Source organism: Homalodisca vitripennis, chromosome 4 (assembly GCF_021130785.1).
Source record: "Homalodisca vitripennis isolate AUS2020 chromosome 4, UT_GWSS_2.1, whole genome shotgun sequence".
NCBI classification, from domain to species: Eukaryota; Metazoa; Arthropoda; class Insecta; order Hemiptera; family Cicadellidae; genus Homalodisca; species Homalodisca vitripennis.
In genome coordinates this window covers 168,197,941-168,219,521 of record NC_060210.1, presented here as the reverse complement: position 1 = coordinate 168,219,521, position 21,581 = coordinate 168,197,941, and the positions used below count along the sequence as shown (strand labels likewise).

The 21,581-nt window shown below is 33.8% G+C and overlaps 1 protein-coding gene across 1 annotated transcript in view; it reads right to left on the bottom strand.

The window, feature by feature from the left end:
* Positions 1-5,453: 5,453 nt before the first annotated feature.
* The window catches only part of LOC124360571 (target of rapamycin complex 2 subunit MAPKAP1), a 30,575-nt gene continuing 14,447 nt past the window's right edge, over positions 5,454-21,581 (bottom strand). The window contains exons 3-9 of the mRNA XM_046814298.1: positions 21,314-21,465; positions 19,015-19,193; positions 15,957-16,124; positions 13,694-13,737; positions 12,490-12,615; positions 10,213-10,369; positions 5,454-5,980 (exon numbers count right to left, since the gene is read on the bottom strand). Coding sequence (XP_046670254.1) covers positions 5,752-5,980; positions 10,213-10,369; positions 12,490-12,615; positions 13,694-13,737; positions 15,957-16,124; positions 19,015-19,193; positions 21,314-21,465 — 1,055 coding nt within the window. The 3' untranslated portion in view covers positions 5,454-5,751. The remainder of the gene's footprint in view (positions 5,981-10,212; positions 10,370-12,489; positions 12,616-13,693; positions 13,738-15,956; positions 16,125-19,014; positions 19,194-21,313; positions 21,466-21,581) is intronic.

Sequence of the window (21,581 nt, the reverse complement as noted above, 5' to 3'; positions counted from 1 at the left end):
CCTGCATAAACTTTAGTAGGCGACTGGACGAGATATACCAAAAATTCCTGATCTCTTGGTAGAAAAAGAAGCCAAATTACTGGGAGTTACCATAGACTCTGATCTTTCCTGGACTACTCATGTCAATTATTTGAGCAAGAAGCTGGCATCAGGAGTTTTTGTTGTGAGAAGAATGAAGTGGATTGGAGGACTCGATATAGCAAAAGCAGCCTACTACGCCTTGATTGAATCCCACATTAGGTATGGTTTGATAGTGTGGGGTGGCACAACCAAAACAAAACCTAAATAGAATCCTAGTCCTACAAAAGAAAGCAATAAGAAACACTTGCTGATCTAAAACCAACAGAGAGGTTGTAGAGAATCTTTCAAAGCACTAGGAATTCTAACAGTGATAAGTCTCTATATCCACACTGTTGTTACCCACACACACCAGCAGGACTACAGACGAGGGGAGAATATCCACCACTACAACACGAGACGAGCAAAAGACTACATACTTCCACTACACCACACTACACAGTACAGCAAGAAGCCGTCGTACATCGGACGTAAACTGTATAATGCACTACCAGAATCACTGAAGAACCTGAACACCCAACAACTGAAGAGACAACTACAGGACTGGCTGGTGGAACGACCGCTATACACATTGGAGGAATTCTTCACCATGACACAAACCTACTAATTTTGTAAAGCAAGAAGCATGAAGACAATTCTGTATTTTGACGCCATTACATTTTCTTGATGAAATTGTAAATAAAGCATTTTGATTGATTGATTGATTTAAAATGCCTTGTAAGAATCATGAATTTACCCATTGAAAAAGGCACTTTCCCGTCCAAATAAAAAATAGCCAAAATTTAAACAGGGTGACCCTAATACGTTGCTAACTATAGGCCAATCTCCCTTCTCCCAACAATTCCATGACTTATTGAAAAAGTTATTCTAGTAGACTCTTTAAAGTATCTAACAGTTAAGCAATTACTAACTAACAAGCAACATGGATTTATTTCTGGAAAATATATCACAACTCCAATTATTGATCTTCTTGAGTATATCATTGACAACATGGAAATTGGCAACCACCTTGTACCTCAATCTCATTTAGGCTTTTCGTTGCCTTGGACATGAACGCATACTGACAAACAGCACTCAATTGTTTTGCAAGCTATCTCAAAGGATGGAGAAAAGTAGTGAAACTAAAAGAAACAATCGAGGCAGTACAATCCCATCTTCTACCAGCAAAAGAGGGATCCCGCAAGGCTCGATTCTTGGACCAATTTTGTTCATTCTGTTTATAAATGACTTCCCAGACCATTTTAGGGAATATTGTAAAATGATAATTTATGCAAATGACACTGTTCTGCTATGGAAGTACTGAACAACTGGTTCATTCTATTTATAAATGACTTCCCAGACCACTTTAGGGAATATTGTAAAATGATCATGTACGCAGATGACACTGTTCTGCTGGCTGTTCTAATGTTGGTCATATTTTGACAATTACGATACAATGATATATTGTCTGATGCAACAAAGATTTTATTATTATTATTATTATTGTAGCAAATGGAAATACTGAACAACTGGAAATTAAAACACACATAGCTTTCAACAGTAGTCAAGAATATAAAATGAAAAACTAACTTGTTCTCAACGAGAAAAAACAAAACAAATGATTCTAAGCAGTAAAAAGACACTTGTAACTGAACTGGCCAACATCCAAGCAGCTGATAAAATTAAACATCTCGACGTAATTCTTGATGAGAACATACGCTAGTAAAACCACATAAGATAGATAGCCTCTATCTAAAGCTTAACTCAGCACAATTTGCAATAAAAAAGCATACCACGTGTTATTTGAAAGCCTCCTGCATTATGTAGTAGCAGTTTGGAGTGCCTCTTCAGATGACAATCTCCACAGAGTTTTGGTAATGGAGAAAAAAGGCAATAAGACTAATGTCTAAAATCGGACCTTGTGAGAGCTGCAGACACATTTTCAAAAACTGGAAAATACTGTTAGTAACATTCATTTACATCCTGGAAACAATTGTATACTGCATAACCAAGGATCATCCATAGCAAACACCTGCACAGGCATTACCCAGAAAAGCTTACAATCTACAAGTCCACAGAACAGCCCTATTTAAGAAAAAAATCCATCACATGAAACAATGAACATGTTGATGTTCAACAAGCTGTCAGAACACTTTAAAGACAGCCCAGGAGTTATGAAGAGGAAAATTCAGTGTTAGCTGAAAGACCACGCTTCTATACGCTAGATAGTTCTTCTCATGGAATGATGAACCTTGACTTGACCTCTCACCTAACAACATTTCACTTACTGTTTCGACTCTGGAACACGTCTTAATGATATTGTTAGTATAAAGTACATTGTCTATATCAGGCAAGCATATCTTGACCCAAGAAATCCCACAAGCCTAGTTTCCTGTAAATAAATCCGTTTGCTAATAGCAGAAAACATAATTTTAAATCCGTTTGTTAAAAGCAGAAAACCCAATTTTTCGCCATTCTTGGAACGGTCATAAATAGAGACTTCCAGTATGTTTAGTTTTTTATCTCTTTTTCCAACAATGTGTTTACATGTGAAGGGTTGCCATTTGAAAATTTTTAGTTGGGGTACACCCACCCACATTTTTATGTCTAAAAGTAAGTCTCATTAACCTACAAAGATCCTTAAATGTTTGTTTCAATTATTCAAACCGTCTAGAAATGCTAGGAGTAGCCATGTATATATGTATAATGGCATCACATTAATCTACAATTAATTTCAACACAATTTATGAGAATTATAGAAAATATTAATTATTCACAACATTATCACTACAAACTGAAAAACAATGAATTGCTTGGTCGTCATTTGGGAATTTGACCATAAGATGTTTTAGGATTAGACCAATTACGACTATAGGATAGAAAGGGTATTTTGATTGAGGAACCGGATTTTACTTCTTTGTCACACTTACCTGTATAATAGTCCATTTTAGTCTGTGTTTTTGAAGCAAAACATTTTAAAGTTAATTTTTCTCCCATCAACAACTTGCTTCTATTCAACATTAAATTTTAACCTATGATCAACAACTGCTGAATTTGTATAAAACACAAAAAATTAATCCAGAAATTTAGTGTACAGAAGTGGAGTTGTTATGGAGTCATCAAGCTTATGGAAAAACAAAGGTTGATTATCTGATATTTCTAATCTTGCAAGTAAAATTAAAATGTTCATTTCTATCTACAACCACACAAGGCTTATTTTTTTGTCAAATACCTGTTAGGATAATTACTGTCTGCATCCTCTTCAGTTGTTAATGCAACAATTTGAACTTCTGAACAGGCAATTGAATGTCACCTTGTTTTGTGAGTTGAGTAATAGTTTGATTCGTTGTATTGTCATACGATACTCTAGATAATCATCAAATACGACATAAAAGTTTATAAAATTCTATATTCGTTCCATTTTTCTCTAAATAATAGATGTATATTTTTGTTGACGATGTCTCATAATATTATTCTTCATTTAACTAACCAATGATTAGTAAGAGATATCTTCTGCCAATGTGTATTTTAAGCACAAAAATTGACATATTCTTCTTAATTTCTTGTGACTCCATTTTTCAATTTAGTAACAAATAAATAAATTCCATATCTTAGCATAATTTTACAAAAAGCACAAATATAGACTCAGCTCATAGCTGAAGTAGAAATTTAGATTAGTGGTACACTTTGGGACATGCCAATTCCTGGTTATACACTTGACTTTATTGAAATTTCTACTGAATTTATGTTTATACTAGCAGTATTTGCAATGCTGCTGTCACTATCACAGTAAACTCGTGTAAAAGCATTTAATGTGGTTCAAGCATCACTAAAACATTTTAGTTTTAAATCGCCTATGCAGTTTTCTCCTAATTAAGACAAGACAATAAAGAAAACCTCTCACTGTCTTTACCCCTATAAGAGCTTCTGGTGTGAAAGAATATTCAGGATAGTTAAGTATGGGGATTAAACCCGCCTTCTGTCCTGCAGAGACCCCAATATAGGTACCATGAAGAATAGTGGGCATTATCTATGTGTTGCATAAAGAAAGGATCTTTCTCTTTTTGAACTTCTATCAGTCAAAGTAGGCAAGAAAGGGTTCTCTGTCATATTTGATTTGACATAATTCCACCATTAAGGGAGATCCACATACCCCAATAATTTTTTTTACCTAGAGTACTATCACATAATACCTTCCTGACAGGTTTTAACCCTCTTGATGAGACGACCATGGCATTATTTTCAATGATTCGTGAGGTCTCCTTAATATTAATCAGGTAAATTTTAGAATACTCTTGTGAGTGACATTCTCACATTGCACCCACACAAAGCTCCCAGTGCCATGCCTTCTGATAAGCAGTTTTTCTTTGTATCTGGAGACTAATGTAGATTAATGGCTTCAGAAGGACACTGTCATGGTTCTAAGCATGTATCAGATCTGTGCTTTCCTGGTTTAGTCTTTTTTGAATGAATGAATAATTTCTTTATTTATACATGAATACAAAGGTGAAATTAAGGCCACATGGCCCTTTCTTACATTTAACCTAAAAAATGATAACTACTAAACATGTATCTCCTGTGATTTCAGTCATAAGCTGTAGTGTATTTAGTGACATGGAAGTTCTGTTGTTTCTTGCTTCCTTTCCTGTGTATGTCGGTTTTAAAGTATAGAAAACTTCAATGTTTTTTTAAGCAGTTAAATGACAATTTATTTAAAAATATAATATTTATACAACACTGCTGCAGTGTTCAATTTTTGATCAAACTAAATTTTATATACTACTAAAACCTTGAAATAAAACTGGTTTTAATTTTATTACCACTTTATTTCTACATGTCAATTCATTATTGTTTGAGATGCAAAATTAAAAATGAATAATTGTGTTTTCAATTTCCAGTACATTTTCTAAATTATCAGTTTTTTAAAGATACTTTGCATCCTGTAAGTTTATCATCATACAACTGCCTTATTACTGTGTGTCCCAAATTTTATGCACAGTGAAGGGATGTTGGAAACAATAAGAGATACAGCAAAGAAAACAGTTTTTTGAGTGCAGAGAGTGAACAACACAACCAATAATCAACTTGACCACATTAATTTGTTGGTTTTGTTGGACACACAACTCTTGTCCATTTAATCTTTGCTATATCTTTTATAGTTTTCAAGATCCCTTCAGTGTGCATAAAATTTTAAACAAACGGTACATGCACAATATTTTGAAATCTTCAATATTTGGACTATTATAGGATGGAACCCATTAAAATCAAATAAACATATCTGCCCATCAATTAATTGCCATTTCTATGATGAACATTCTGATTTATTTTTCTTTAGATGGTTGACAAAATTTATTTTGATAGACACATAAAAACGGTTATGAACAAGGGAACAAATATACAAATCAAACCAAATAATTTATTCAATAGCAATTAATTTACTCAGTAAATTATAGAACTCATTTTTTAAATATTAATGATCAAACCATATTATTTTTGTTTTCAATAAATATAATTTCACTTAGTATATTTTAAAACAATAACATTACTCCGATTCTAAAATAAAATGTAAAATGGTACATATGTATAAATAGTAAATAATATTATCTTTGAATACAAATAAATTAAATTGTCACTATTAACGTAGACGAGCGAGGTATAGTACACTACTTACAATCCTATAATGACTAGCTCTAATCATCTAGGTCCAAGATGAAAACTTTTTCTTCTATGCGATTTGTGTTCTCTTAAGGTGAGATATTCTTTTCGCCTCGTTGAGGGCTTTAGTTCTAGTATATGGTTAATTTTCTGTACAATTAGGTTTGCGACTTCGGCAGTAGCTTCAAAGTCATGGTGCTTGAAAGAAGGTGTAGAACTTCCACTGCTGTCCAGGCTGGTTGATAGTGCAGTGTTATCGTATACAAGTCTACAACATTCATCACAACTATCTCAATTATCTGTACTATATAATTTAAAGTACATACAAGTTTATAAAATATGCCAAACGTATGGGTTGTTGAAAATTTGATATTACACAGCGGAAACTCATTATCATATATTGACTTGATAGACAACAATATCACTCAAAAGCAGATGTATCAATATCAAATAATCCTTACAAAAACTGATATTTTTACTGAAACATTCATTTAGAACAGACAAACAAACCAGAACTAACCACACATTTAGAATGGACCAATTCCTTCACAGTTTGATTCACGTTCATACATTTAATTTTGATTCTCTTTTATAAAACTAAATTAGTACTACTGACTGTGGTAAATGTAATTTGTTATTAACGCAACTGTCCTGAAGTTGATACATGTCTTATGTCGAAATGAAGGTGTTAATCATGAGATGTTTCTGCTACAATATAATAGTAGGTTATATAGATTTCCAATAATGAATTTGAGTTAAATTCTTTACTACTTGTAACATAGCCATATACTATGTTCATTAACCACATTTTACTTATGGTTTAGGTATTTTACAATAGGCTTACTGAATTAACAAATTGATATATAAAAAACTTCAGTAAAGTCTATATTACACATGTTAAAAAAATTAAATTAAATTGAATAAATTAAATCTGTATTGCTTAAATTTTTAGGCTGTATTTCAGGAAACTTAAACTTATTTGATAACACATGAAGTATTAATGTATCATCATTTAAAATCATGTAAAAAGCGTTTTGTTTGACAATAATATATATATATTATTTTTTCCCTCTCAAAAATCAAGAAAAAACTTTAGTACTTTCATTTATTTGATTTCATACAGATCAAAACCATTACAGCAAATTAATAAACAAGTTAACATTACTAAATAAATAAGGGACAGGTAACTAGAGTAAAATAAACAAATAAATATCAACAGGTTAGTGACGGGGCAGTGTCATCTTTGTGGCACTCCACTGCAAGGTGAGAAGAGTTCTTTTGAAGGCTGCCAAGGAGCCGCAGAAAAGTCCATGTGGTCCAGTAATATGCAACACCTTGTCTTGAAGTCTTATCATTGAACTGTTGGTGCTAAGAGGGCTCTTGATCTGGTGCCAGAAGGAATTTTCAAATTGATTTTCTCCAGAAAAACTGGGAAATCAAGGACATCGTTTACAAGCTTATGCAAGAACAAATTATCATTAGTGAAACATCTTGATTCAAGGGATGGTAGGTTTAGTAGTGAAGAGATCTTATGTAGTGGCACATCCAGATATCTATATCCGAGGTGCACCCCAACGAGTCTCAGACCTTCTCTGGACTCTCTTGATAGCATCCCTAAGGTACTGCTGATGAGAGGACCACACCACACAACAATACTGCAAGTGAGGTCTAACCAGGCAAACCTAAAGTGTCTACAAGACACAAAGGTCTGAAAAATTCTTAGAAACTTTAAAAAGGAGATCAAGAGTTTTAAGTGTTTTATTAGATGTGTTTATGATATGTTTCTCCCAACTTAGACAGATAATAAATGTCACACTCGAGATCCTTGGTATCCTTTACTCTCACCACCAGCGAGTCCATGATACAATACTTGAATAAAACTGGGTCTGTGGTGCGATGGAAAGTGATGCAAGTACATTTATTAAAGTTAAGAGACATGTTGTTTTCATCACTAAAACAAACGACCGAGTCGATACCTTACTGTAGGAGAGCAGCATCATTAACAGTAGAAATATCCAAGAAAAGCTTCAAAAACGTCAGTGAAAAGTAGATGATTGGGTTTGAGAGCAGTAACTACATCATTTATGTACATATTTAAGAAGATGGGTACGAAATGTGAGTCTCGTGGAACACCAGATGAAGCAGGTAAACTGCAGGATAATTTGTTCTTGTATCTGACTTGAAGTTTATGCCCGCACAGATAATTCTGAATCCAGTTGAGGAATTGTCCCCTGAAGACATAGGTCCTAAGTGTAAGGATCATGATGGAATGGCAGACTGTCAAAAACCTTTGAAAAATCCAATTCAATAGAATCTACTAGATGTCTTCGGAGAAAGGTTACAGTTATGTAGGTTTGGAATAGTACAAGATTTGTGGTTGTAGACTTTTTGGCTAAGAAACCGTGTTGGCTCAAATGTAACATATTCCCAACCTTTAAAATGATTTTAGTCAGTACTATCCTCTCAAATACCTTGGCTAAGACTGGCAAGATGGTTATTGGTCTATAATTTGTAATATCGTTGGTCGAGCCATTTTTGTAGACAGTACAATATGACTAATTTTAAAGATGTGAGGGAAAACACCACTAAAGAGAGATTTGTTGTATAGGAGGGAGAGAGGTTGATCAAGCAGTTCTGCACAGATATTGAAAGCAGGATGAAATCTGAACCTGAGCCCTTGAGAGCATTGACCTCCTTTAATACATCTTCCTTATTTATAATAGGTAAATACCACGTCCTGATAAGGTAAATCAATTTTTCCTACATATGGAATGTTGTTTTCTGGAGAATGTACTGATTCAAAGAAGTAAGCAAACATGTTTGCAATACCCATATCAGAATGTGATGAGTTGGTATCTAGATGCATGGTAGACAGAGAGGAGGTGGTACCCTTTATATTCTTCAGATAACTCCACCATGACTTGGGGTTTCCTGGATAGAATTCTGTATCTTGTTGGTATATTGGTTAAAACAGGCATCACAGACAGTATAAAGTCTTTATCTCAGATGATCTACTGTCAATTTGCTATAGTTATAGCAAAATTCAAGTTGTTACCAGCTGCCTGTCTGTGATGTATTTTCTTGTGAATAATGATATGGATAATCTCCTTGAAAAACCATACTGGAAAAACTGAGAGACCAGAGACTGGAGAGTTCTTTTTCATACTGTCAAAAATGGTGTTGATTAAACCTAGAATGTTTCATTTATGTTTTAATGACAAGTGGTCCTGTCCCAGTTCAAACCCTGAAGACCCTAGAAAACCTTTGTGTTGTCACAGCGTCTCACACTGGTGTGGAATTTAACATTTATGCGAGACGATGTTGGCGTAGAAGTGAGTGGTGGTGATCATCCTCAGGAAGAAGGGGATCAGGATCCCAACATGTAGGTATATTTTTTTTAAGGGAGAATACTAAATCAAGTATGACACATCTGTGGTAAGGAATACAAATCAACAGTGTAAGGCCAAACATGGTATCCAATTAAAAAACTGGAGAGGTCCAATCTATGTAAGAAAAATTAAAGTCACCTAACAGGATAATGTTATGGAAGCCATGGGAGTTGACGATCTCCTCAAGATAATCGGTATAAACACTGTAAAGATCAGCGGGTTTGTTAGGTGGTATATATATATATATACATTTCATGCCAACGGAAATTTAAATAGGTTTAATTTGAGAAGGAGCAAAACTGCTCACCAACTTGTTCTAAGGTCAAAATTTCCTTTAGGTTTGAACATTCGTTAATTTCAAAATATTTTTCTCTTTGGTGCTTATGATGAAACATCAGCTGTGAGGTATTTTCCCCTGTTTATTATTCTATTTAAGTTCTTTTTCTTGTTTCTATTTAATTAGTTTAATTATTTGATTTTGTAAATATTTATACACTTTTTGTTTTCTGAAGAAGTATGCTGACATACGAAAATTCATAAAAAGAGTTTACCAATATTTGGTTTTTTATTTTCACATGAAGAGAATACATATTGATATAACTATATATATATCAATATGTATTCTCTTCACGTGAAAATAAAAAACCAAATATTGGTAAACTCTTTTTATGAATTTATATATATATATATATATATATATATATATATATATATATATATATATATATATGACACATTATGCCAGAACAAAGATTTATAAAAACAGCTTCCAGGGGAATAGTAGTAAGAATCTCAGAGCACTTTATGTATTGTGGGATAGCAATAACAACCACACCATCACTAGCCTTGTCACTGGTGTCAAAAGTTCACTTGTGTATATATCCGGCTAATGTAATGTATTTTAACGTAATGCAGGATTGTAGTTTTAAAAATTGTGTTTTGGTGTCCATCAGGTAACCAGCTACAACAGAGTCCATGTCATAGGTAGAAAAGATATATGAATGAAGCTATACCTAAAAGAGGCTCTGTTGTTTGATTTGGTGTCCACCAGGTCACAAGCTACAACAGAGTCCATGTCATAGGTAGAAAAGATATATGAATGAAGCTATACCTAAAAGAGGCTCTGTTGTTTGATTTGGTGTCCACCAGGTCACAAGCTACAACAGAGTCCATGTCATGGGTAGAAGCCTTGTGTCTACCAAACAGCTTGGCGCTCACTCGCTGCTGATGCACCACTGGGTCAATCTCCACCTTGTCACCAGACACTCCTATCAGAACAGAGAAAGAAACATTATTATTTGTGTTTAATGGATTATTAATTATTTGGTAACTGTTTACTAAAGTCACTTCACAATATCTGTTGGTTTTTTTCAAAAAGGAAATTGTTAAAAATTAAATTCTGGTAAGACTGAAACTATTTTTAATCTTATAATAGGAATTAGTAGTTGAACAGGCTAAAAGTTATGCCTCTGGCCATCAGCATGCCTACAGCAGCACTTCTGGCAACCCTGTGCTGATAACGATGAATGAAAAAACATCCCTCAAGATGGTTCCTATCTATAAAATATAAAATTCCAAAAGGCTGGTCACTAATTTTTATTAAATATTACAAACTCACATAACCATATTAAACCCGTCTAAAACAATAACAGCGTATCTTCAACTAAAGGACAATGGCCACCACATTTGTTGCACAAAGAAGAGAAATGTAAAATTCCATGTTGAACTAAAAACAACACAATATCAAAACATCATTCTAACACAAACTAAAAACTTAACAGAGCATCCACACACATTGTCTATAGGTAAAACCATTCTTCAGTTTTAGAAGGTAAATCCATTGTTCTAAAAGCTTAATATCAAACAAACACAACGGCTAATGGTGGTGACAAAACACAAAGAACGTCTTTATTTTGAATTGGAAAATGCAGCAAACATCTGACTACAAAATGAGAATATATAATTTAACCCTTAAAGCGCCAAACAGTTTCAGCTAAGCTCTGGATTAGCGCTCATTTATTATAAAAAATTAAAATTAGATTTTCTCAACGCTAATTTTAATTTCTTATTTTAGGTAACAAAATAAAACAGAAACTGCAAAAAAATATTTTTATCATATTTATTGACCAAAATACACATGATTTACTATGTAGCGTTCCAGCTCCTTTATAAATTTTACCCAATGCTTACTGTTTCCTTTTATTAATATGTATATCAATGATGACATTGCGTGCATATATGTACTAGAATAGAACTAGAAAATAAGTATATTACATATTTAATACAAAGTTATAATAAAAAATTAAATTTACATGCCAAAAATTTGAAAACCAAATATTTTCCAAATTCTTAGTCCTCTAACGGGTGTTGTTTTTATAATAATTACAAAATGGTTTTCAGATGTTTATAGAAGTAAATAATATATTGTAACACTTATTGGAGTAAAAACAAGCCTAAATAAAAAAAATAAACATAAATGTAGAATTTCGGAACAAGAGCTAAAATACATAATTATAAATATAAGGAGTAAAAATATTTCTACGAGGAAAAAAGACTTTTATCGCCATTCAAGAAACTGTTTATTACAAAAGTTTATAAATATATAACTTTCATAAAAAGATGATCATATAACAGATAAAACTACACAGTAGTTTACCGATCAACTATTCGCACTGCTTCAACAGGATATGAAGAACACAAGAGCTGCCCGGCGGCGCGCGGCGAGGCAGTGACGTACGCATAAATGCGCTTGTGGCGTTGAGCAATACTACCAAACTGCCAGCTGTTCAACAAAAACCGGTTCAGTATCGATCGTTAAACACAAAGATTGTCACGTGATGTGGCACAGCCCCGCTACACTACTGTAACATACACCCCTCACAGTCTAGCGGAGAAACTCTGAACTAACAGTGAAAAATAGTAAAAACAAGTATATTGCGCGTCTACGCGCTTACGGCGTTCAGAGCAAAGTCGATCCTCGCGCGCATATGCGCTTACGGCGCTTTAAGGGTTAATAATTTAAAAGAACAGAAAAACTTAAGTTATCCTCATATACAGTTGGTAACCCTACTTTGACATCTAAAATTTCTGTATTTTCCTAATTGAATATTAGTATCCCGATAATCCCCCCCTGCCACCAATGTGTACCCCCTATGTAGCTTGTCATTCCCTGCCAAAAAATCTTGATTTCTCCCAAGATATTGTGCAATTATGGATCACGACTTCTTCTTGGAAAAAGATAAAATTCTTTCCGGAAATTAAAACATAGCATTTTCAGTATGCCATGGTTTTACATAAGTTACTAAACAAGTGGTCACACCAGAAAATTACAAAATTAGTGGTACAAAAAGTTTTATCGTCCTAATACAGTATTCTAAAATAAAATTACCTAAATGCACTTCAGTTTTTGTGCGGTATTTTACAGTATACACTTTAAAAGATTCATATATTGGTGCCCGTATTCTGGCATCTATGTCCCCTTGCTTCTTCTCCGCATCACTTTCTGTTGCTCTCTCTGAAAAAAGACATTTGATATCAAATTTTGCTTCTTTGTAAATTATATTTTCTAACTAATTTAGAGCTTTACAGTTATAGTATTTAACTAGCAACTTTAAAATACTTGAAATACTACTTACATCCAATAAAAATGTTTCTATTAACAACTGGGTTAAGGAATACTGAAACAGGTTCAAACTTGGTACATAAATTGATCTTATGAATATCTCGACCAAAATCATTGGCAAGCTTGGTACACCATTTTGTTCCATTATGTGATTCCAAAAGTGTTCTGGAATGTTAATGACATTTCCTACACTTTTTGTTATATGCAATATTTTGAATCTTCCACAGTTTTAAAGATATTAGTACATATTAAAGTACATGTAAATACCATGAGAAAAAATTAATAATATTTCAGTTGTCACATCTACTTCTTCCATCTGAGCCGGAAGGATTTAATTACATGAACCTATAGATTTCAACCTTATGATGGAATTTTTTTATTTTCTCTGGTCATAAATCCAAAAACCTAAAACACCACCATTATCTGAATTTTTTATATATTGTTTTCATGTACAGCAATATAATACAGGTTTATGAACACAATAACTACAATCAATTTTAATTGATATGATTAAACTTGGTACAAGGATAGTATTTGCAAATACCTTTTATGAGTTCATTAGCTAATCTCGACTAACAAAGATTCAAGATAGAGCTGATCGTATTTGTGGAAAAAATGTAACTCAACTGTTTCCCAACATAGATTTAATTAAAATGATATTCATTTTAATTGTAAACAATTTTAAAGAACTTTCATTCTTGTAAATTTTAAATATCTTTTTAAAGTTTCAAGATAGCAGCCACTAAAAGTTTTGATTAGTATACAATAACAATGCAGAACTAAATGGTGAAAACGGTAACTGTCGTAATTTCTATTTTATAAATTTCAATATTTCTACATGATTTTGGAGGAACTTCTTATTGTAGCACTGTATTACTATTTCAACTACTACAGAGTGATTACGTTTAACCCTGTATTGAACATAGTCATTAACTTTATAAGTCTAAAACACTAATAAAATTGTAATTACCTCGATTTATCTGAGATGGCTCGCTGGGCACTTGAACAACATGTCTGAAACAATGTGATATGATGTAAATCTCAAAGTGCATGATAATTATTTAAATAATATTTACAACATCATTGAATTCTTTATCTTTAATGTTCAAAACAACCAGCATGTGGACCATCAGTTGTTTCATCCTCAGCTTGTATTAAATGGTAACTGCACTGGGACAACACCTTGTATGGACCACCTGATGACCTTTCTTCATGGCATGGTCGGCAAAATGAAAGAACACTTTTCCGCTGTTAGCCAACTAGCAGATTATTTTCCACTGGAAATAATTTAAATTAATTTCCTTTTTACTTTAAAATCCTTCTAATAAAGTAGAGGAGTTTTTATCAAAGAGTTGGCCTGAATTAGATTTTGTAGCCTAAAAGCAGCTCAATTATAAGTGTGTGTTTAACATAATGTGGGTAAATCTCAAAATGCTTTTAAATTTAATTGTAAGTAGGTTCTAATTTGTTGCTATTCATTGACTATTTTTATAATAGTTATTTATTTATTTGTTAACCTATTTATTTATTGACTATCCAAAAACTATTGATTTGTTATTTGTTGTTTATTTATATTATATATTAACTGTTGAATCATTATTGAAATTGAATATTCATTTTATCAATTTGTCCACAATGTCGAAGCACTTCCCGCCTAGGAACTCTTTTAGGTAGCGAAACAAGTGGAAGTCGCTTGGTGCCAAGTCTGGGCTGTATGGTGGGTGTTATAACTGTTTCCAACCAAACGATCTGATGAGATTTTGGGTTTGGTTGGCAGAGTGGGGTCTGGCATTGTCATGCAGCAACGAAACTCCAGCTGTCAATAGGCCACGTCGCTTGTTCTGTATTGCTCGTCTAAGGTTAGTTAGAGTGTTGCAATAAGTGGCCACAATAAATTTTATTGTTGTTCCTCGCTCCATGAACTCGACTAGCAATATCCCACATCTATCCCAAAACACTGTCACCATAACCTTGCGTGTGGACAATGTTTGTTTTGCTTTCATTTTAACCGGTGACGTCGAGTGATGCCACTCCATCGACAGGTGTTTCGTTTCTGGGGTTATGTGGGAAACCCATGTCTCGTCACCCATCACAATGTGGTCTAAAAGTTTATCACCTTCCTGATGATACTGCATCAAAAATTCAAGAGCACTACCCATTCTTCTTTTTTTGTGTTCCTCAGTAAGCAGCCTGGGAACCCAACGTGAGCACAATTTGCGAACATCCAAAATTTCAGAAACAATTTTAAACAATGTGGTTCTACTCATGTTTGGAAATTCTATTGCTAATGAAGAAACAGTGAATCGCCAATCTTCACAAATTTTTTTATCGACGGCTTTCACCAAATCTTTGGTGATCACTGACGGCCGACCAGATTGTGGTTCGTCATGGAAAATTTCCCGTCCATCTTTAAAAGCTCTCACCCACTTCCTCACTTTGCTGTCACTCATTGCATTTGGACCGTACACTTCACTTATCTGTCGATGAATATCCGCTGCGGAAACGTTCCTTGCTGTCAAAAACCGTATCACAGACCGTATTTCACAGTCGGCAGGACGTTCAATAGTTTTAAACATTTTAAAAAGGCACAGACAAGAGCAGACTACAACGATTTCACTGCAAATGGCGTCGTTCTGCACGCAATGCATGCCGGGAGGCAGGGCGCATGCGCATTTCGCTTACTGTTTGTCTGGTTAACACGAATCGGACCTTACTTTCCGAATTACCCTCGTATATTGATTTTGACTTGCCTATGAATATCTTGTGGCTGAATACATATTCTATTCTATTCTAAGCCGAAATGACTGGTAATGATTTCATGGATAAGAGAACATGAAATGATAGAAAATTGTTCACCAAGTTCATCCAAATGAGACTTTGGTTAACTTTAACATGATTGTCAATTTGTATTTTCAGATTCTCATAAACCAAACTGAGAAATGCAGGGGACACCACTTCTGTACTTTAACTTTACTCATAATATTCAAACCATACACTAACACAAGTTTTTGATTAATTTCATCAGATTCCATATGTCAAGCAATAAAGTCTGTGAAATTTTGTATAAACACATCCATCGTAAATGTTAATAAAAATAAACTATCTACAAAACAAGAATAAAAGTTTGTAAACAGCTGGTGGAATAGCGTTGATTATAAATTGTTGTCCATTAAAGTTTTTACGTAAACAACCTTAATCTTCATAAAAAATTAACCATTTGTTTTAATAGTTACCTTGTTGCAAATCTATCCGGAGGCTCTTTTTTGGGATCACGTTCTACCAGTGCAAGGAAGTTAAATGTAAATTTTGTTACACTTTCTGAGATATCAAGAGAGGGGAAATCCCAATCCACTTCTCCATCATCCTCTGCTATGTGAAGAGTATAGTAATCAACACTGTCTCTGTAAGCAAAAATATTTTTAAACAAGTCAAACAAATTGTTTACATCAAAAACAAGGTAGATGTCACAAACTAATGTTACTTATGATGTTTAAACTTTGCATGAGTGTAATAGAATGGTTTATTGCGGTAACACTAGTATTAAAATTATTAACAGGATTGCTACAGGAGTCCAATAATGAAATTCCCTGACTTTTCCCTGATTTCCAGACCAAATTTTTCATTTTTCCCTGACTTTTTTCGACGCAATCCCCAGGGTTTTTGGCAATTAATGGGTGTAAAAAAGCGGTGTTGAGGCTAACAGGGTAGCAAATATAAAAAAGCAAAAAATAAAGTGAACACAGTTTAATACGTACAAAAAGATTGACTTAAATGATCTTTTACAACACAGAAGTAAAATACTTTAGATCACTGCACCATAAGTAATTAGTAGCACATAGAAATTACAGAGCTAAAGAAGGTACATAACTTAAACATCAACTTTTAAAATCACAAAATTGTCAGGTAAGTAAAAGCATGTATTTGCTTTACTGCAGGAACTTTTTATTAACTTAACATACTAAAAGCACCTTTCACAGTTGCATAACTGTTAGTACGATTTTAAAACTATAAAAAATGAAAATTATTGTCAAACATTGTCAATTGCTACCCAAGTTTGGACATAAGAGACGTAATTTCGTCATCTACACTATTAATCTCACTAGTTTTCTCAGAAAGAACTTTTACTCTCTTTGCCTTTAAATCTGCAATTTGTTGCAAAATAGTTCGCTTTCTAGAGGCTTCGGATGCTTTCTCTGCATTCTGCCTTTTTTGTTCTTCTAGAACTTCACTATACTCTGTCCGAGCCCTCCTAAACATCTGAATCATTTTTGGTTCAACAACAACATTATCAATTCCACCGCAAGATTTTATGCCATCATATACTCTACGTTGTGCAATGAGCGAGCGTGGTAACTGATTTTCTACTATTAATTCTTTGTTTACAGAAAAACCTCTCTCTACAAATGCCTGTCCGTGACTCAATATTAGGACTTTCTGTATGAAGGAGTACAGGTTGGAGTAAGCATCTTTCCCCTCCAGAAGTGATCAATGCGCAGGTCACTTCTGCGGTACGACTTACACAATGTTATTACATCAGATTTATTTGTAAGAGTTCTAAACTCGCCCTCAACCTTATCAGCTGCTTGACTGGATATCCAATTCTTAGAGTGAAAATTTTGAACACACTTTTCCAGTCTGTTCCTAGAATCACTTAAATGACTAGCTATTAAAGCAGGATCACAAAATGTGACATTCTTAGTAAGGCTATACTTAATAGGAGATTTGGTAAACAAGCATATCACATATTTTGACAAGAATATTTTTACAATCAGTCTTAAATTCCTTTACTGCATCTGTACTAAGATTGAGTTTCTTAATTTCAGCCCTTACCGCATTCCCAACTTTTACATGTTTCTCTGCTAGAAAGTTGGCAGAATTTTTGAGATCTACATCTGTTACTGACTTTGCTTTGTTAAGGATGTCACTTTTGATAAACTGACTCATAAGGTCCTTAATTAGTGCACTGAGATCACTGTACAGAAAGGGAATCATTGGTTCTTTACACTGATAATCTTTAAGAAAGGGGTGCAATTGCTGTGCAACATACATAAAAAAGGCAAGCCTAACAGGTAAGATTTTCTCTTTCAGTCCTTTAGCCAAATTACTGTAGCTTTTTGATGATATTTTGATACCTTCTTCTTCTACACCCTCGACAAACATTTCTAGGTACGGCAGTGCTTTAAGAGCCTTTTCAGCTACTTCAGCATTCTCCAGCCACCGAACAGCACAAAACTTTGCCGGAAAAAACAGGATTTTCTTCTTCACTGAACTGTATATACTCAGCTCTTCTGGCAGGCACGTCTTTGAAAACATAGTATATACCACGAAGGAATTCAGCTAGTTTCCATGGAACAGTATTAAAGCCAGACTTGAAACTATTATTAACAGTGTGTAGACCACATGACCCTAGCTCGAGAAAGATTGGAGATAAAGGACCATTTTTTTCTTTCAAATCATTGTGTAGCTCTTTCAGAAAAGGAAAGTTCACGTTAGGTCCATCCATTGAAACTTGCAATAATTTTTGGAGTGACAAATCCTTTAGTTCTTCCTTAAAAGCACTGCACAAGTCTTTGGCGCGGGACCGGCCTAGGAACGCAGATGAAAAGTAATGTGTTTCCACCTCATTTGTTTTCCCGGGCGGCTGGTAGGCGAGTCTGTCGCACCGGCCGGGCTACCTCGGCTGCCTGCTTCATGCGCCGTGTCGTCTGCAGGCTTGGACTCAGCGCGGCGGCAGTAAGTTTATTTGTGTAAAGGGATTTTATATTTTTCCCTGACCAACGTCGAAATTCCCTGACTTTTCCCTGACTTGAGACCGGATTCCCTGACTTTTCCCTGATTTCCAGTCCTGTTTTTTCCCCTGACTTCCCTGATTTCCCTGACCTGTAGCATCCCTGATTAATTGAGATATTTTTTTACATTGCTCTTTGTTGGTGTACTGTTTTTATAAAATTTACTGCTGGGTGCTACTTAAATTAATGATAATAGTTTCAGGATCAATATTATTTTATAAATGTACGTAATAAAAACCATATGTTGCAATTTTTAAATCTCTATATTACTTTGTACGTATATAAAGCAACAACAAGTAAATTTTGCCGTGTTTCTAAATGCACACTTCCAGCAACAACTGGACAAGTCAGAGCCAGGAGGTGCAGCTATATATTAGTATTGCAGATTTAAACAAAAAAATAATAATGTAAGTGGTCAACAGATGGAAGAAACTAGTGCTACTTGTGTGTGTGATGTGTTGTATTTCTATTATATCATGGCGCCTGAGTAGCATATACTCACTTGAGCGCGTGTTCTTCTCTTGAGAACTCAGCAGTGCATCTCCAGCAGACCAGGCCAATAAGATCCTCTACCTTGGCTGTAGCCATCACAGTCACTCTCATGGGGAAGTTCCGTTTATCACTCTTTAGCACTGTCAACCAGATTTTAAAGCATCGAACACTGGGACCCCCCCGCTGAGACTATGAGAAAAAGGAATCATTAATATAATTTACAACATTAATCAAGAACATGACTAATTCAAACATAATAGCATACAAATTAGTAATAAACATTGTGGTAAAGAGTTTATATACGACCATTTTCATCACATCACAACCATCTTAACCGTGCCGTGTCCTCCTTTTCCTTAACACTCACCAAAGCAACCGTCTCCAATCACTACAAACTTCTTTATCATTGCTCTTTGGTTTGTGCTGCTATCATACAGCTATTTTTGGAACTACTAATAGAAATATCTATTGATAGTATTGTTGCCCTTGTTCAAATATGCCTTAAAATGTTATGTAGGAGTAATATAAGAAATGTTTAATCAATCGCTTCATTAAGTGATTTAGTCATTTTTCATCACAATTCCTTCAAAATTGTGCCCCTAGCTAACAGAATCATTGGAACTATTGTTTTACTGACATTGTTATGTTGCTATCAAAGTTGCATGTACAACACATAAACATTTTACACAACAGTAGAAACAAATTAATATTTGTTACACAAATGGGTTTTAGTACAGATTTAGTTTACATCATAAGCTTACCTATTTTTTAAATAGGCCCATATTCCATATTATAGAGTAATTAATAATCTTTACAATGGTGAATAATAGGTTTAAGCTTTGATTAATAAACATTTGAGTGATTCTACTGCATCAGAGCAGCAGAATAAACTCAACCTGGTATCACCAGAAGCACATAACAGTAATTCGGCTGGGAACTGTCTTATCCCAGCTTATGGGTATCACCATTATATAGGTTGAATGTGCCTGTGACATAAGTAGTTGGCTGTACCTCAGTTATTTTGGATGAAGAATCTGCTGCTATTGTTCAAATGGCATAAAAAAAGGTCTGACACAGGTAGACTGTTAGATGAGTTGTGTGATAAAATATAATTATCAATATTTGATAATTACTGATTACTGTATGTAGACTAAAATACTGTACTGTACCTCTAATGAATAGTTATAAAATACAACATGTTCTGAATATAAAACGAGGAATATTTATTGTCTATAAATACATTAAAGTTTGTCGTTTTATACTAGTGGGTTGAAAAGCAAATTTTAGAAGTTGATCTTTATACTTTTTTATGTCATAAATGGTGGAAAAGCCAATATTATATTGTTCCATTATCTTATTCCTATTTTCACCTTGTCCCAAATGTTTTATGATGTCAAGCTTTTGCTGAATATTAAGCATCATAACATGCTTACATTTTTTCGCCACTTTACTTGTAGAAACGCACGGTTTAGAAAACAGCACAGTAATTTAGTCACAATAAATCAATCAGATCCAAAATGTTGTGCAGTTTTGTAATGTACCCTACACTAGAAACTTATGCACAATTAACAATCTGTCTAGCAGGGACTGAGCCAAACAGACTGACACAAAATGGAGGGTGCTCATCATCAGTAACCTTTGGTACGATCTCTCCTGACTGAATCTATTCTTCCAAGCATTCTTACTCACTTTGATATGAAACTATACGCATCGGTACCGTCAGTTGCAACCAAATACTTTTTAATGCACATACTTTTGCAAAATTGATACCCAGACTATTGAAAGTGCCGAACCATTGGGTGCTGGATTAGTGGTCTTTTACTATAATTAATAAATAGAGTTTATCTGACAAATTAAAGCTCAGATATAAAACTCATATGTAAAGGTAAACACAATATTTTTTTTTAACTTTTTGAAAAAAAAAATTTTTATTGCAAGAGCACATTAATTGCTGTTCAAGAATGTTTTGCATGGAAAAGTCTTATATTCTGTCAATGATTGAAATTGATGTCACATTGCATTTAAATATTACATGAAATCGGTTATAATTATTTCACATACATATAATCACATAATTATTTTACAAAAGATGTATTTTAAGTTGACTACAAAGTCCACTTTTCTACTTAACCACCAATAAAATCTTGTGTACAGCAATCCAAATATTTTGTCTTTCATTATGTATCAAATACAGCAGATTGAAAAAATGTTTACCTATAAAAACATACGTTGATAAAAGTGTAAAGAAATTAAAACTATTGATAAGATGAAATTAATTACTAACATTTCTAAAACTATTAATTACTTACTTCACCATTAAATTTGGCATACTCTCTGAAAGGATTTGCCGGTGGTCCAGGTTGACTTCTAAGCAATTCACTTAATAATGATTGTGGTCTAGCTTTTGTTTTGTTACTTGAGCGGAAATCCTTTTTCTGAAATAATTCTGCCCTTTCTTCAGCTGAAACAATTACTATCTTGATGAAAAAAATTCACATGTGTCATAGTAAGATATATACACTCATTTTATACATACTAAAAAAATTGTAATTACCTCCGACATTTTAAAACAGCTAC